This window comes from Gobius niger, assembly GCF_951799975.1.
Source record: "Gobius niger genome assembly, chromosome: 5".
NCBI lineage: Eukaryota > Metazoa > Chordata > Actinopteri > Gobiiformes > Gobiidae > Gobius > Gobius niger.
This window is the reverse complement of record NC_136856.1, coordinates 9652944-9671999: the sequence shown is the minus strand read 5'-3', so window position 1 is coordinate 9671999 and position 19056 is coordinate 9652944. Positions and strand designations below refer to the sequence as shown.

General features: G+C 42.5%; 1 protein-coding gene across 1 annotated transcript in view; it reads left to right on the top strand.

The window, feature by feature from the left end:
• Positions 1-19056, top strand: part of tenm1 (teneurin transmembrane protein 1) — a 464310-nt gene that overhangs the window by 272167 nt on the left and 173087 nt on the right. Inside the window, exons 9-10 of the mRNA XM_079556162.1 lie at positions 8366-8467; positions 14479-14673. Of these exons, the coding sequence (XP_079412288.1) occupies positions 8366-8467; positions 14479-14673 (297 nt within the window). The remainder of the gene's footprint in view (positions 1-8365; positions 8468-14478; positions 14674-19056) is intronic.

Genomic DNA, 19056 nt, shown 5'->3' with positions numbered 1-19056 from the left:
ATACAATGTTAGGTTTGTGGGTAGAGTTAACCATACTACATAATCATGAAATAAACGGTGTCCTGATTCCACGTCATTACCATCATTACCATCATTACCACATTAATATACAGGAATGTACCTTGATATTTCCAACCTATTACAAGGCCATTCATGTGCTGCAAAGTGCCAACCAACGCTTGATTTTTCAAACGTTTCATTCGATCAAATCCACTGTTCTTAAGAAGCCGTTCATCGTGCGTGTGAGAACTTGAGCTGGTGCTAAGTTTGACTTTGAGGAGCCAATGCCATTTCTAGCCAATGGGAACAGCCATTACTTATTATGTAATGTTTTTGCTTACTAATGGATTTCTAAATTTGGCCCGTGTTATATCACTGACAAAGGGGGAGGAAAAAAGCAAAACAAAAAAAAAACGCTCTGACTTTAATTTGAATCGAAGAAACAAATTGAGACCATCTGTCGATTCAAATAATAGACTTGTGCCCCACGCTGTGCCAAACCCCCAGTCTCGTTTTTTTTATTTTTTACACGGGGCACTGCCACTGCCGTGTTCCTGCCATTTACACGTGACCTACAAAAGGCACAAGTTAATCATTTCTGTCATGTCGCAGGCTCCTCTTTAGCACCATGTCTCTTAATACAGCCCCGGAGCCTGGGTAGAGCGCTTGCTTCCTGCCGGGCGATTAATTGCACATAATTACTATACTTCATCTGCATCACACGTATCCGCCGTAATTGCGCCTTTTTTTTTTTTTTTTTTTTACATGATTGGCACCATGCTATTGAACAGGGGAAGAAAGAGGTTCAGCCTATATTAATATAACTTTTTTTTTTTTTAGGAAATTAACGAGGAGCAAAAAATGATTAGCTAAAGGTTGTTCCTCCTACTTTAGCTGAGTAGTCCTTTTAATTTCTTTCTTTTTTTTTTCTCCCCCATAAATTTATAAGGTTCATAAAGCATGGTTGAAACTTTACAGGCTCATAAACTACAATTGCAATGCTTATTTGACCAATCACATCGCTCGGCGGCAAGCACCCATTTTATAATAGCATTTAACTGCAATAACTTATGGCTTGAGTGATTTCTAACGGGGGAAAGGGCGGAGGAAGGATGCCTCGGAGGGTGAAGGCGCACGCACACACAAGCGCCCGGGAACAATATAGTGTAACAAATAAAGGCGTGACCCCTCATACATTACCTGTTAATTGCCTGGAGGTTTTATGGTGAAGACGTTGAGCTGAACCACTGGCAGCTTTTATCATGGATGCTGCCAAACCTTTTACTTTCTGCCTTTGGTGGTTTTAAAACGGAGAACGCTTCTTTTTTTTGGTGGTCTTTTAGAGCCACTGTGACCTTGCAGATAAGAAGATCACTTTTGCGAGTTCAATGCGATGAAGGCAGTAAAATAAGTGCTAGTCTAGATATGCAGAGAGGAGTGACGTGCTACTGGAACTGGGCTATATGACAAAAATAGGATAACTGCTGCTGCAATTAATTCAGCCACAATGGGTCACAAGTCGGTGCACTTTTAGATCGCAGAAGGATTTTTTTTTTGCCCAAAGGACCAATGAAAGGAAAAAAAAGGAAGCTTGGCCTCGTGGTTGGCAGTGAGTGCCGCCTCGCTTACTAGTACTTCATGGTGGGCACACAGTAGGAGCTTCTCAGGAGGTTACCCAGAACATCTTAAAGTGGCAGCACTCACAAAAAAGCTCCTGGGCACGTGTACTAGTATTTTCAGCAGCAGCAGCATATGGCTGCTACAACTTTAAAAACTTTAGAAAAAAATGTAAAGGGTAGCATATCAATAATTCGTATATCCAGACAGAAGTACTCACATATTTCTTTATTTGGTTACAACATAGAGTAAATGCTTGGAAACTTTAAAAAAACAGTTTTTTTCTCAGACAATTCATCAATAATTCAAACAGCATTTGTGTTTGTGATCACTGTTCGGTCAAGTAATACATTTTATTTTATTTATCATTTTATTTTGACCACATTTGTTGGAGCAGAAGACATTGGGCCTTATCTTGCGTTTCTAAATGCAGACTATTCCATATTTTGCTCTTAGTAGGAGCGCACTTTGAGATCTTCTAAAGTCTAGGAGCTGCAAGATGTCTGAGAAACACTCATTGCCCATGGCCATGTTATGTACGACTGCTTTTTTTCCCTCCAGCCAGACTCTGGAGCCAGAAGGAGTAAGGGGGAGGTGTAGTGAGGGAGTGGGGGGTGAACATGGGCTGTTGTTTTGGTCGCGTTAATGCAATTACGGCCAAGCGAGGTGCTGACCCGCGCCTCAGCAGGACCGACTGTAGGCAACATCTCTTTCTCATGGGACACGAACATTGTTGAGCCCACAAAGGGGTTAATAAAGTTTTTAGTTTGACCTGTGAGAGCCTATAATGCTTAAAGGGACAGGCCACCGTTTTTTCCATACTGAGATATGTTCTTTCCTGAGCTTAGACGAGTTGATATGTACCTGTCTGGTCTTTGTGTCCTCGTTTGGAGCTATAGGAACACATTGGAAGAGGCCAAATGCTAGCAACATCTTTGGTTATTTTGAGGGCATGTGCAAAGACCAGACAGTTACATATCAACTCATCTAAGCTCAGGTAAGGACATATCTCAGTATGTTCCTGTTCCTTTAAGGTAGAACACAAGGCAGCGTGATGTAAACGAGGGAATGAATGTGATGCTGCCATCAAAGACCTTGTTCTAAACCACGCCTCAGTCGGCCTCTTCTCTTTTTTATAAGCGACGCCCTCTCATCAGTGGCGCAGGCACATAGCGCAACGGCTGCGCCACTCCAAAAATAACGATAGCGTTTAGAGTTTGTGCTGTCCTTGCACCAGGCATAAGATCTGACCCATCAAGTTTGTTGAGGGTGCTTGCTCTCTTTTATCGAGGTGACACCAGCATCTTTTTTCAGCATGTCGATGTACTGTAGGTCTTTTTGGTCCCTATAGAAAAACCCTGTTCACCAGAATTCCCAGATGCCGATGACAATGAGCTGCATGTCCCGAAATGTTGGTGCTCTTTAAAAACGAGCACCATGACCTTGCAGATGTATTCATAATGTCAGTGTATGTACTAAGTAATCAAGTATTGCCCTTGAAATTGTCCATCACATGCATATTCCTGAGTCAAATGAGATGCCTCGGTGCCTATGGAGTGCATGCTCATCTCCTATATATAAACAGAAACAACATGATCTAACAGACTGTATGCGCCATGTGCCAGGACCAATCTCCCACTTTTTGCCCTTATTTAAACATACCACTCTGCTGCCTGTGTGCCGGTGCCATGTAGATGCAAGTTTGCCAGTTCTCCCGGTTTGCGTGGGAGACACATTATTGCCACTCCTCCTCTCCATCAGCCCCGCGATGACAGGTGACGGGGGAAGAAAATGACTTTGGTTAGCGCCGCTGATGCGCTCGCTGGCGGCTAGTGGCAGGGGCTGTCTCATTAGCATGTGCGACACACTCCTCAAGGCAATAGTGGCACATAGTATCTCCTCCCCACTGGATATACGTGTGTGTGTGTGTTTGTGAATGCGAATGCGGTGTCAATGAAGGATTTGTCATTTGAGCGCCCCAAAGTGGAGGGAGCCGGGGGACTGCAGTGGTCTGGCCCTGGCTTGGTCGCTGTTTAGAAGAAGAGCAGAGAGAGAGAGAGAGAGAGAGAGAGAGAGAGAGAGCGGTGGCACAGGGTCAAATACGGGATGACATCTGCGACACTTGCTTTAATTACTCTTTCTACCTCTGATGGAGCGTGGCTGTCACGAGGCAACCTGCGCTAGAGTGGAAATCCGTGCTTTTGCCAATGCCATGAGAGAGTGGATAAAGGAGGCGGAAGAAGAACCTAATACGCCATAATGTCACTTTAGATCTTATCAAGTCTGGTCAGGAAGGGTACCAAAAGTAGCTTGCTTTTAGGGCCGCACAGTATATCGCCACATTATTGTTATTTCTAAACTATGCCACGTCCAGTGTCGGGGAGAATACTGAATACTTACCTTAACCCTTTCTGCTCTGGTTTTATTATTTTTAGTCTTGCAGCTTAGATCTTGGCATTTGGTCACATTTTAGCCCAACCCACTTTGAGTCACTGTGGTTTTATTGGCTTCAGAGTTACACTGTTGGTCAGACACTGTGAGTGACAGCAACATGACGCTAAATAGTGAGCCCTTTATTTCTGTAAAAAGGCTGAGGCCTCATTGCTCTTCAGTCACCGGCTGAGAAGTGAAGAAGGAAGTCATGGAGATTCTGCTTTAGAACATTACACTTCAATAAAAGATTGAAATTCAGGTATTTCTTCGTAATGAGTATGAAAAATCCTGTATATAATTAAAATATTAGTAAATTATTAATCTGAGACGAGGTGCAGCAGGACTGATGTGGACAGATGTTACAGAAGAAACTCATTTCTTCAACATTCAAGTAAAAGTATATCTACCACAGTCCTGTCCACATATTTCTTCAACCATATGCATCAATCATGTGTTCTTATATCCAGCAGAAGTCTGAAGCTCATCGAAAGCAGAAGCTCCATGACTTCCTTCTTCACCTGTCGCTCTTTGACTGAAGAGCAGTGAAGCCTCAGCCTTTTTACAGGCAAACAAAGAGCACATTGTATTCAGCGTCATGTTACTGTCACTCATGGTGTCTGTCCTAAAGTCTAACTCTGAAGAAAGTCAATTCACATTTACACTGAGAAGGTTGGAAGGGCGCCCCCTTGTGTCCAGTGGTGTCCAACTGCCCGGAGCACTACCGGTTGCAGCTCCGAGGCCTGTATTCTGAATTCTTTCACATTGATTTGCACTATTCATGTCTAAATGTGGTGGAAGATTAAAGTCATGTAGCCTACACTGTTATGAACTTGTTTACCACTAATTAGAAACACAAAGAGTAACTACGCAACACTGTGTCTGCTAAAATGTTGATCTCGTGGAGTGGTTAGCATTGATTTGGACGCTGAATAAATACATGCATTTTCAGCCCCGCACCAGTCTTAGAGCTATTGGAATAAGATTAAATAGAATTGAAAGTTTGCAACTAAAATATTGATATGGGAGTTGGCAATAATGAAAACGCGAGACAAGAAATCCCAGCCTCTATGCTAAATTCACAGAAATCGAACTACACACACTTCTGTCTATAGATCCATCCAGAATCAGAAGTGCAGCACAGCCCTGCGCGCTCTAAAAGCTCTTTATCTCCCCTCCCTGCGCTGTCTCTGCTCCCAACACCAGATCTGGCATGATGGACATTTCAATAGGACACTCGGGGCACTGTAAAAGGCAGCAGCATAATTGAAACCCGATGGGATCACATGATCAAACGCTCGATGCCTACAGAAACGTATGACGCAAGGATACGTCCTAATGAGAAAGCACAAGCACCTCACTGATGAACACTCACTCAATTCAGTGTGTTCATTGCATCTTCACCTTTCTAACACTGTATAATTTATCTTACAGTAAGCAGTGTGTAACTTCCTTGGATTGTAGAACCTGTAGTGTGATGAGAAACTAGTTGAGGCCCTTGAGGCATTTTGTAATTGTTCAAGACACTTCACCTGTGAAGCCAGTGGCGCATGCAGGTTTATGAATATGTAGGTACCAAGAGGAGGGAATGCATAAAGATAATAAACATTCCCTTCGCAGAATTATTGGTTAATTTGGGTGTGAGTTTTACTATTGTTTTGATTTAGTGTTTACTACATTATTTTACCCCCTTGTGCTTTCACGTAAGGGGAGAAACTCGAGGCATAACTCTCTAAACATGTAAGCTTTCACCAACAAAAAATAGTCCAATCCACACACTAATCTTGTTTATTATTTCACTGAATAAATCTTCATGTGTCCAAAAGCAAAACTTTGTATTATTATTACTATTGTTTCACTGGATAGACTTTCCGCCATACTAAACATTTAACTCTAAAGCTATTCTTGCTTTCCTATTCACCTGCAGTGTCTCACCGCAAGTAAATGAAATACTGCTCCCCTCCAACTTGTGCATTTGTCAGACCTTCTGTTGCTCACTCTTGTTCCAAACCGGGCTCTTGTAAACAGTTTGTCGATTAGGCGTTGATGTTTGTAAATCCGTGCGGCGTGTGTCTCCGACCGGTGTCTGCTGCATAACGTGCTTATAGTGCTACTGAGTGTAAGTGAGTGCTCTGCCCCTCCCCAGAGAGCGATAGCAGCTGGATCAGACTAATCTAATACAGGCCCTGTGTCTGGGGAGCCATCCATTGCTTATCAAATCTCTCCATTCAATAACACAAAGCCACGCCAGCTTATGGAGTTACAAGTGGTTTGGTTTTTGTGCGTTACGAGGGATGAAGTTGATGTCATGTGAATTTACAACATTTATCTTGACTTAAGTTGCTTTTTCAGTTCGGAAATATGTCCTTTACAAATCTTTCAATCAATTAATCAATGGTTTTGTACGGGAGTTGCCTCACAGGGCTGCACCGAACATTAAAGCAATGAAACAAAACAGTAAACAAGACTATATAAACTTCAGGCAAATGCAGTGTCCAGGCAAACATCATGTCCAAATAAGCGTCGGCAGCAGGTGGTGACGAGCCGTGTGGGTGTCCCCTGTCCTTAGACTCTTCTACACGGCGAGGAAACACTCCAAAACCCAGTGGGAGACAAAAAAAAAACTTGGGGGAGAACCACAGAAGAAGAAATTCACTCCCACAGACGGCTATAGATAGACCAAGGGCAACAATCGACATTGTTTGGCGATTTATTACTTGTTAAAATGCCCAGAACTGCACGGTTTTCAGAAAAAAAGGCCATACATTGCTATAAATACAGACGGCATCTTAGGAATTGCCCCTATCCCATGTGGTCATGGTCAAAGCAGCTGGAGGGGGAAAACAAAGAAGGGAAAGAACTAAACTTTCTCCCATTTCTGCACCATTACTTTAACAAACGCTATGTTATGTTTTTTTCTATTACACAAAGATACAGAAACATGGAGTGGAATAAAGTGGTTCAACAGCCCATAAATGCTTAAAAAACACGCAATGTTAACCAGGAAGCTAACATTAGCTTCATGCTACATATGCTAACATTAGCTACAAGTGCCGTCTTATTGCTTCTATTGAACAATTTACTGTGGTAAATCATCCATGGCTTGACTTTATTGGTATGTGATAAATATGTTTATACCATGGTCTGGGTGAATACTCAATTCTGATTGGCCAACTGGTGTGCGTTAAAATTGTATACATTTGTTAAGTGTGATGTCTCGACTTCTGCTTCCGGGTCCTAGCAAAACACTCAAAACAACCAAAAATACTTCTGAAGCTCAACGGAGAGTTACTGAACTTACTTATTTCTCAGACTCATTAGTCAAAAATGCCTACTTCCGGGGTTAGCGTAGCTGCTGCGCCGACTCGGACGTTAGCATTTTTCTCCGCTAAACCCAGATGTAGCGATTTTGGTAAATATTACTTTTACTGCATTTTTGGCTAATGGGCCTGATAAATAAGTATGTTCAGTAACTCTCTGTTGAGTTTCAGAAATATTGACTGTGTTATTGAAGAGTTTTTTTGTAGTTTCTTGCACATCTGCTGTGACATCATTACTCAACAAACGCATAACGCACAGTTAATCCGCCAATAGTTAGATCATGTTCTATATCACTCCACTGCAGCTGTTTCCATAGTAATAACAAACATTTGAGCTGGAACTAGTTTCAGGTAAAACAGCTTAAAACATAAAATAACTCCTAAAATAAAAAAGCAAACAGGCCACAATGAACAGTTTCAGTTTGTGGGACTATAGTATAAGTGGATTAAACAACCCGGAACTGTGCATTATGCAGTTTTAATGCACTTCGTGGATGAATGAGTGATGTTGCACAGCTGCTCGTTGTTTAATTATAGTCCGCCAGAAAACGGCTAAAAGAGTGAAAAAATTTGATTCCCATACGAGGTTTTCTTTCCCCTCAGCTAGGCCACGCCCCCTCGTATTACATGTCGCTTGCTGTATCTATGGTCTTAATTAAACATACCCAAAATTGAAGCACCTTTGAGTATTCCTGCATGTTCAGTCTTTCTCCTGTAGGTTTTAAAGTCCACACAGCTTCAGTTACTCTGATCGTTTTATCACTCAAATTGTTCCTATTTGAAAGAATCAACTTCTTATGAAAGTGGTGTAAAAGTGCTTCACTCCCCTCGACGCCAGCAGAGGGTCCAGGCACATTATTTCAGATTACAAAACATGAAACGCAACATTAATTTAAAAAGTCGACACAGAGCATAATACGTAGAACTGCTCCAAAAAAGATGAATATGGGCAGTTTTGTAACATTAACTCTAATAAACGTGTGTCCTCTTTGCTGTAGATTCGATGGATGGCTGCTCCACAGACTGTAATGGGAATGGAGAGTGCGTGGCCGGACACTGTCACTGCTTCGCTGGATTCCTGGGTCCCGACTGTGCCAAAGGTAAGTGTATTGTCAATAAAGGAGTCGAATCAAGTCCAGTCGAGTGTTTCTAAAAGCTCCGGGATTCGCAGCTTATGGACTTATTAGGTTGCTGTAGTTAAAAATTGAATGATGAAGCAAGTGTTTAGCTGCAAGCCGAAGTCAAGCCAAAAGTTTTGAAGCTTTGCTATGCAGTCCCAAACCAATAGGAAAAGAACAGAAAATGGATCCACGGCAATTTCTCACGTAATTCTTATAAAGCTTATGATTTTTCCTCTTTTTTGTTTGTTTTGATTTCCAGATGTGTACTTCTTTATAGTCTTATTTTGAGGGGGAAGGGGGGGGGGGGGCACACACTCTTTTTGCTGAATGTCTCTTCACACACTTCACCCAGGCCCACCTTAATGTACCCATAGGCCCTGGGGCTTTAACAGAATGGTAGGCCCCCTACAATTTTTTTTATCGATGTTAATACCATTGATAGTTTCTCTTATTGATATGGTTCTTTATTGTTTCTCCATCCATCCATCCATCCATCCATCCATCCATCCATTTTCTTCCACTTGTCCGTTGCCGGGTCGTGGGGGCAGCTGTTGGAGTTGCCCAAATCACATTGCACCAGCCCCTTATGGCTCCTCCTGCAGGTGGTGGGTCCACGGGAGGTCGGCCTCATGGTTCTAACCGGGCCTGTTGGTCTCTCATAAGGGGCTTCTGAACCGCTGTTTGTCTGACCCGTCACCTAGGACCTGTTTGCCATGGGAGACCCTACCAGGGGCACGAAGCCCCGACAATAGAGCTCCAGGATCATCCGGGCACTCAAACCCCTCCACCACATCAAGGTGGCGGTTCCAGGAGGGGTTTATCGTTTCTCTTATCAATGAATTAAAAAATAGGCTATAAATTATAATATATGCTTCTTGTGTTTTATTATTTAAACAGAAAATAAAGTACATTTACCCATTTTGCCATAAACTTCCTCAAAGCATTATTATAAAGGCTAATATAAAATGGTTATTAAATTAACGGGATGTAAAGCTATTTCAGTGGCTATTCAGAGTGACACTCTAAATAGCCACTGAATGATACGAGCCAGCGCGCAAAAGCACATGTTTCAGCACGTGCGCTTTGTTTTGGTTCTTAATAACGTAGCAGCTGCACGTATAAGCGTGTATAAAGAGGACAGATTCAGACGGGCTCATTACAACGTGTAGCACGGATCCTAAAACTGCGCAGACGTTAGGGATGGTGCGAGTGGTGCGTGTATCTGCAGGTTTATCATATAAAGAGGCTGCGACGCAAGCGGCATCAATAAGAGGCGTCGTTAATAAAGGAGTCACGCGGTTCCGATGGATTACTCATCAGAACCGGTTCTCCTTGTATATACTCGTCGCTGCTCCAGTGGGACAAAGAGCCACTACAAGGAGGCTGAAGAGCCACAGGTTGCCGACCCCCGTGATAGGCCCTTGACTATGGTAGGCCCCTAGGCTCCAGCCCCTGCTCGCCCATTGGTTAAGGCAGCTCTGGCTTCACCCCATTTCAATCTATCCTGTCCTGTCTAATAAAGCCTAGGGGTCAAAATCCTTCAAAACAATAAAATTCAATAAAATTATATTGGACCGTACTGTGTTAAAAATGGTTTAGTCAGTTGTCTCATTTATATTTATAGCCAGAATACATTTTTTGTGAAACCTTTTGCTGAGCCTCGGGACAACTTTTTTTTTTCTTTTTTTTTTTTTACTTGGAGCGGCACTCGTGTATTGTTGCAAGTATTCCGCTTTAAAACATTGCATTGACTTTATCAATTCTCTTTCCCGTTCTCTCTCTGTTGTTGCTCTCAAAGCACTCTTTTAAATAGCCTGGGAGAACAAGCGGCTGCACCACCACAATGTAACCGACTGATGTTTTTATTAGAGTTTTTGGGCAAGTTTTAGGGTCACAAAGAGAAATATTCCGCGCCCGACTTGAAGACAGCGAAGTAGAAGCGGTCTATTGTTGGTTTAGGTTTTTTTTAATAGCTTTTTTTTTTTTTTTTTTGTGACAATAAGCAGAAATATATAATGAATTGTCCCTTTTGCCTGCACAGCTCTGTTTTATCTTCACAGCTCGCATTGCCTCTCATCCCAGTCGGTCCCTTTTTCCCTCTGCCTTCCTTCGCTGTGTGTGTAAACTTATTGTAGCAGTTATCTGTCTCGTAGCGTGGTACAGGTGATATCACAAATCACATCATTTATTTAGGCTCATCATTTATTCATACGCGCCTCTCATCTCCTCTCATTTGCTGCATGTTATAATATTCACCAGCGACGAAGTTAGACAGCGAGTTAACGGCAAGAGTTGTAACAAAGAAGCTGAATTTATTATCGTGCCAAGGTAGTTTTTTTTTTCTTTTTTTATACAAAAGATCAAGCGCATAATTCGAGGTTTTGTGCTTGAACACTTCATAGCGAGTTATGCTGGAAGTAAGCCTGGCTTTTTGGTTTGAATCACTTTGAAGCCTGGAGTTGCCATAACTGCAATGAGGAAGTGGAAAATGTAAAAGTCAATTTCATGTCTAATCTAGTTTAGTTTAGTTTAGTTTGAGCAATTTTACATTCATTTTGTCTTTCAAAATTCATACTTGCGGATGCTCAAAATGGAGTAGGCTGAAGCAGTGCCTAATCCATGTTCAATTCAATATACATTTACATAACATAATAAATTATAAAGTTTAGATTACATTGATTTCAGATTAAGGGTGGGACTTTAGCACGTTCATTTTGATTAATTAATTAAAAAGATTAATTTTTTTTAAACGCAATTAATCGTATTTCCCCTGATTTCCCCCCCAAGCCGGAACCTTTCTATTTGTGTGTTTCTGGTACGGCCGTATATGTGACGCACATCAGCCCACAGCAATGGACGGAGACGCTTCACTAGGCTCATTGGGGACTCAGTTTGTTTTAAAAAACATCCTGATGGGACGATAGACAGCTGTACTGCTGTGTGCAGTAAAAGAGCTCTCCTTCCACCGAAGTTACTCAAGTCTAAAATACCATCTCAACGTAAAACATGTTGGGCAAACACAGAGACGTCCTCGATGCCAATGTTAGCGTTAGCCTCAAACAAACGCTCACGCCCACTCTGAGCCACAATAACCCTAACACACACATGGCACTTGGATTTCTGTTTACAGCAATTGTTAAACACTTAAAGCCGCTGTTTTATGGTCCTTATATCGCCTTTACTTATTTTTTACTTTTATATAAATGTGGCATTATTATTACTCTTTAAGGTTCTCTACAAGTTACATTTATTTCTTATTCTTATTTATTTATTTAAAAGGGACAATGCATTTACACAAAGTACAGTATACTTAAAATGCAGGATTATAGCTCAAGCTAATTTCCATCCTCTGTCCCCAACCGGACCAGGCCCGGCTACACCACACACCACTCACTCTGCAGAGCATCAATCAGTCCTTAACACTTGTTCTGCACATTCACCCCTGCACTCACTCGCATAGTCCTATTCCTTCTAAAACCCACACACTTTACATCTACACACACCCACATTCCCATACCCACAGACTTTGCTCCCGCACCCACCCACCATTCCCATACCCACACACTTTCGACCCGCACCCCCCCCCGCCTTCCCATACCCACATTTTTCACCCACAACCACCCACATGAGAGATCAGAGATCCTAAAACACTTGAAAGCTAAACAGCTATAAATGCATTTTACATCTGTTACTTGAATAACTATACACGTTAACAATAATAAATACGTTTGTTGTTGAACTCATGTTTCTATCTAATTATTGAACAATTTAGGTGCATTTTTTTTTTCTCGATTAAAATGCGATTAATTGAGGTTCATTAATTGCAGACCTTTAATTAACTCGATTAAAAAAAAATGAATCCAGTCCCACCACTACTCAAGGTACAAATAAGTCCTTCCTGAGCTGAACAGATCATCAGTTTTAAACTATAGATGACAACGAAGTATACCTAAAAAAGCATTACTACGTTGTTAATCTCACATTTTGAAGATGTAACTAGAGATTTATCACAGGTTAACACTGTAGTTCTTTCTGGTATAGGTTCCAGTACCAATCTAATGTTGTTTCTAATTATTGAATTCAAAACAATTGACATTTTTATCATGTGTTTGACTTGCGTAGGGACAGGCATATTATATTATGTGTATTATGATTCTCTTTTAATCCTGTTATTTCCCTATTGTCATTCCCATCTCCACTATTTTTTTCCCTGTATAGTGTAGTGCGTTAAAAAGCAAGAGTGTAGAGTGTAATCTACAGTTTTTATGCAGCAGGAAATCACAAAATGTTGCTTTAAAATACTCTAATTGAAAGATTTGACTGGAACAATAAAACACAAAATAACAGCCAGTTTGTTTCATTATTTGTTTATTTGGATGAGGTAATTCACAACACTACGCTGGATTTAGATGGCCTTGAATAACCATCTTAAGCAGTGCAATAAAAAAACATTGACACATTTTACAAAACCTCTTCAACACATTATGTTCCATTAAAACAAAAAAAAATCACAAGCAACTTGCCCATCAAACTGTGCCAAAGACCACTATTTCCTATACGCAAACTACCTGTTTTGTTTTAAAGGGGGGTTGAATCGACGCGGTTCTCATGAGCGCAGTTACTTACAGTAACTCTGGTTCTCTGAATGTGCACAGTCTAAAACAAATTGGGCTACTCACAGGCTAATTCTCAGTGGTCAGACAGCAATAACCATCAGGTGCAGGTGTCAGTTTGTTTTAAATCAGCTGTTCCCAAACTGCGGGTCAGTGACCAGAGGTGAGAGAATGCGACCATTTGCTTTTTACCATTTTAAAAAGTTGGGAAATAGACTAGTAGTTATCCTAAATCCCAGTCTCATTGTGGCTTTGTGGTGAATGGTTCTCACACAGAGGGACATCATTATTTTCCACTTCTGCCCTGCACAGTGGAACCGTTTTTGACCATAAATGGGTTCGCTCTACGTCGAATAACCATGGGATGCGTACTGTAGGGCCCCCATGTGGATTTTTGCTTAGGGCCCCAGAGGAGCCAGCGCCGGCACTGATTGTACTTTTACACATTTTCAAGTTATGGTGCTGTTTTGTTTTGCGCTGTGTTCGCAAAAGACATGTAAATCTCAGTTCGATGGAAGGCTGTTGTAACTTCTTGTGATATGGATATTGTGTCACCTAATGTTTTGCCGATATATTGTGTAACCCCAATTTAGCACAATGTGAATTCCCACCCACAGTCCCAGACAAAAGAGACAGCACTATACACAAACAATACTCGGCATTCTCTCCAAAACGTATGCGTCTGTGTGTTTCCTTATTCAATCTCAAAATAGGATAAGGTCCAACTTGGCACTACATTCGATTTCCCAAAACAGGTGACTGATTCAAATGCAGAGAATGAACTTCTACTGAAGGACAACAACGTTTGGCCTAGTTTTACATCTGCACAACAACCCCTCCAGGAAATAGTGTTGTAGACAGAAACAAAAGTGGATTGTACATGTAATAGAAATGTAATAACATTTAGTATCATCCACGCATTGATGTGTTTTCCTGTACCTGGTTGTCGATACACGTACCCACCCCAACCCCCCCCCCCCCCCCTCGCCGTCGCTCTCTCAATGTAGATAGCTCTTGCTTTGCGCTTCATTCTTTTTAAAGCCCTAACGCTCTCACCCCTAATCTCCCGTTTTCGCGATTGTTTTCACGGACCGTTCGGAGCGGCTGGGGTGACGTCGAGGGGGATTTTCTGCAATTCCTGGGTTGCCGTGGTAGCCGGGGCTCAGGTGGTGCTTGAGTAAATTGAAACAGCGTGAGGGATAAAAAGAAGGAGAGAGGTATTGGGGGGTGGTGGAGAGAGGGACGTGAGGATTTGCTGAATGTGCGTAGATAAGAGCCCGCCGCGGACCCTCTCACGGTGGGTTACTGCGGCCTTCGGGCTAATGTACTGCAGCAGCAGCCAGTCCGCCTGTGTAATCTGCGCCCGTCCCGTTTCAGATTCGTGCCCGGTCCTGTGCAGCGGGAACGGCGTGTACGAGAAGGGGCGCTGCGTGTGCCTGCCCGGATGGAAGGGGGCAGAGTGCAACGTAGAGGAGGGGCAGTGCATTGACCCCACCTGCTCCAACCACGGCTCGTGCATACAGGGCATGTGCATATGCAGTCCCGCCTACAAGGGGGTCAACTGTGAGCAAGGTGAGTGTAACTGTATCCATCACACAATGTCTCCTCAAACACATGCTCGTATGTCCCTCATGTACCAGATTACTGCATGATGCTCCACTTTGGGCATAAAGAAAAACATGGAAGTTGCCAAAGAACTTACACCTTTGCCTGATTAAAAGAGGATAATGTAGGCTACCACTTAAAGAAGAACTAAGTAACTTGTTTACCTTAATAAATCCTTTTCGTAGTCTCTCTGGGGGTACCACAAGTGTTAATGGGATGATTGGAGGGTCTTTCGTCTCCCCCTGGTGGTCTTTGGCCAGAAAACCACAATTGCAACTTCCTTGTCTCTGGGTCAAAGCCACCAATACACACTAATGGAATCACGAAGAAGAAGGGGCAAAATTATCTACATTGTGTAATTCTATGTACAATATCCCTCTCTCCCTTTGTCTTTGTCTGTCTGTCAGAATAGTACTTAATCTCACGGACAATTAATAGTAAACATGCTATGACACCTGCAGTAGCGCTTATGGCCTCTAGGGACATGAGTTACTTTGTTCTGCTTTAACCCCTTAACCCCCGGGAAAACCGATTCCAGTTTAACGGGAATCAGTTCGACCGAGGGTTAAGGGGTTAAACTGGAATCGGTTCGACCGGGGGTTAAGGGGTTAAACTTGAATTGGTTTTCCCGGGGGTTAAGGGGTTAAAGGTACATTATGCAACTTTTTATGTGGAAAAAAAGTTGATATTTGTGCCTTGTAGTGACCCAACAGCTGTAGGAGTGGTCAGTATGGTGGCAGTGGTGCCTTTACTCTCCATCACAGTGGCATCTAGGACGCTCCAGGATCAATTGTTTGGTAGGTTTTCACTGCTGACGTACATTCTCACCAGAAAACCTACAAAACAATCGACAATTGATTGAAACAATTGATCCTGGAGCATAGAGACCATCGTAATTTTAAAGTAAAGGCACCATGCTGACCTTTCATACAGCCACTGAGTCACCACAAGGTTTTGTTTGCATAAAAGGTTGCATAATGCAGCTTTAATCAGTTTAATTAGCGATGCACCCCACAGCTCCAGTCCACTTGTCCATTCAACTCCTTTTAAATGCAGAGAAACTTCATTTCTTTGCAGATGGAAGTGGTAATGCGTGTCTAAGTAATGCAGTCTGACTGACAGTGTGTGGGTGTAGTACGCTAACATGTATCAGTCTGCTGCACAGGTGTTCTCTATTAGCGGCTAATTAGCTCCACAGCGGCAGATGTTAGCAAGGCAGCTACTCTGAAAACTAAAACTATTCCCTCTGAATGGCGTTCAGTTTTCGCTGTAACTACATGTTCTGAAGAAAAAGCCTCATACACTTTGACAAGTTCGACGTTGGTTTAGGTGAGGACACACAGGCCGACATTAAGTGGATGACATGAAGGGATGGGACACAGTTGCCACGGTAACTGTTGTGCATACACTTGCACATAATTTACATGGCAGCAGCATTATTGCACATAAAAACAACATTTTTAAGGAGTATTTATTTTGTTTTCGGAGACCAAATGTGTTTGATCTAATGTGAATCAATCAGCACTAAAGCCGGGTGTACACTATGCGATTTTGGCTGTTAGCGACGAATGATATCACTCGTCGTGAGGTAAATCTCAAGATCGCAGGTCGTAGATCATACAGTGAGACAGGGACAAAGATTTAAAATACAACCGTTGTACGACCAAAGTGAAGCTGCGTCTGACATCAGGCAGTGTCTGATATGTTGGAACGGTAGTCGCAGAGTGAGCCATCCTCTCGCTGCAAACAGGATCTCTGTCAGAGGCCACGCATGAGCCGATGTCCACTGGGTCCTCTGCTTTTTGACAACAACACTATAGGGGCCGCCATTGCTGTAGCCGCTAGTCCCCCATTGGAAAGCATTGCACTTTAGACACGTTACAAACAACTTTAAAGCCTGGTCCAAATTTTTTGGGAAATATCTGAAGCTTGATATTCCTCATGTGATAACGCTGGGTTAGTTACTATTAAAGATACCAGGCTGGTTTTCGTAAGATTTTTTTTTTCGAAATCTCGCACTAATGAGGGCCAGACCGTTAGCATTGGAGCAGTGCAAACTACACTTCACACAAGGGCCGGGTCTACAGTGAAGATCCCGCCCATATGCCCTTTTTATGCTTTGTCAGAGCTGGGGAGGGGGAGTCTTTGTAGTCATTGTGGCAAACGGGAAGGAGTGAGCAGGAGTCGTCTATTCTTTTTAACGGTCTATGGCGTGAGCGGGTCCGACTCAATGGGAGCTTGTAGCAGAGGTTCACGACGACGACGCTAGCGGCGGCAGAACAAGCTAGTTTTACATTGCATAGCACTGGACTTAAGACACGTGCTAAACAATTGTAAAGCCAGGTCCCTATTTATTTATTTTTTTCTACAGCTAGATATTGCTCCTGTGATAACGCTGGGTTAGGGATAATTAAAGGGACTGGGCTGGTTTTCATAAGAACATTTTTAGAACTCTCGTAAACTAATGAGAGCCGAACTGTTTGCATTGGAGCTGCACGGCTATGACTGAACTACACGTCACGCAAGGGCCGAGTCTACAGTGAAGATCCCGCCCTTATGGCCTTTTTAGAATCCCCAGCTTCCTCAGAGCTGGGGAGGAAGAGTCTGTAAATCCGCCATGAACGTAGTTATTTTGTCAAACGGGGAGGAGTGAATAATGACAGTCTATCCGACTTCGCATTTTACAGGACTGTCCCTGCACATTACCACCGCTTGCATGCGGCACCTGCCTCAGCTAAACACATCTCTTTTTGAACCATCACACAATGAACACGAGTGACATCTGCAAATCCGATAAAACAAAAAAAATTGCGCAGTGTACACCAGCTATTGGGCAGGAGTTTCCAATTTCACCAGACCAACAACTCAGGACCCCCCCCCACTGTACAATATAACTAGTATTAATAAAAAATTCAGGAGCACAACATCTAAAATCTGGTTTGTTTTGAGAGTATGTTTTGATATTTAGCTTACACTAAAATGTACTGCTTTCAATCAAAAATACATCAAATTCATTGTTATGAACCCCTGCTCTAAGGGTACCGCTGAAAATACGAATTAGCGTGATATTGCAATACTTTTTTGCCAAAAAACACAATGCTTCTATTGTATTTTTTATTTATTTATTTTGCAGCCAGAAAATTATTGTTGATTAATTGCTTTCTCTGATAGGAACAGCGGGTTTAAATGGCTGCACAATTAAAGCCAGCATTTCTCCTTGAAAAGATAGAAAGGAAAAAAAAAAAAGATACAATTTACACGTCATGGCATTTATCCCTCTTAAGTGGAAATATTTAAACAAAACAACAAGCGGGATTTCCAGCGCCCGCTCGCTAATCTCAAGCACCTACGGTCTAATTAAAAACTTGGCGTTGATGATGTCCCACTTGCCACGCTTTATTGTAAAAACCAACCAATAAATTAGCGAACACAAACAGAGATATTTCAAACGACCGCGTTCCTCCCTGGATCAGAGCGTGTCCTGATGGCACAGCTGTCCCGAAGTCCACCCTGCGCTGCTCTGTCGCCTCCGGCCCTCTCCGTGTCTGCAGGGACCCAGTCAGGTGTTTTGACCTTGAGCGGTAGCTGAGCTGAACTGTGCTCAGCTTTGGCACGCCACTCAGGGCTGTAATTACACACAGTGGCACAGCGGACCTCATTCGCGCACACACATATAACCACATCCACATCGAGGTCTTATCAAAAGGCTTAGCTCTAAGTGTCCCATGAAGTGTAATGTGGTGGAACCGATACAGGGATTGTGGCTGGGGTGGTTAACTCCTGGATGGGATGCAAAGAACACTGCTTTCAGACTCGCTGAGCTGATGATTATAATGAGACAGCACCCCCTCTCTGCATCACCCCACTGCACCCTGCACCCTCTAACTCTCCTTTTTATCCTCTGCGTCCTTTCTTTCTCGTCATCCAACGGAATACTAAAACATGCTCTGATTTTATTCCAAACATGTTGTTTTGTAAAAATATCCTTAAGGAAAATCGAGTCTTTTCATATTTCATAACGTAGATTCCACATCATGCCAGTATTGTAAGTTATCTTGTTTACTTTGGTTGTTTCTTCTTCTACTCCTAAATTTTATGTCAATGTCTTCCCTAGACCCCTTGAATTAGTTCTGCATTATTTCACTGTGCCATTGAGTCATCAGCATGCTGTTAGCTAATATCAGCACCTCATAGCGTGTTTTCTTATGCTGCCTCCAGAGGGCACTCCAAGCATAGGGCTTCCACAGAAAAACATTTAGGGCCAGATCTTGTGGTTCATAGATCTGTGAGATCAATAAAGTACCATCTTATCTTATCTTATCTTAAAGACTGACACAGATTAGATGCAGT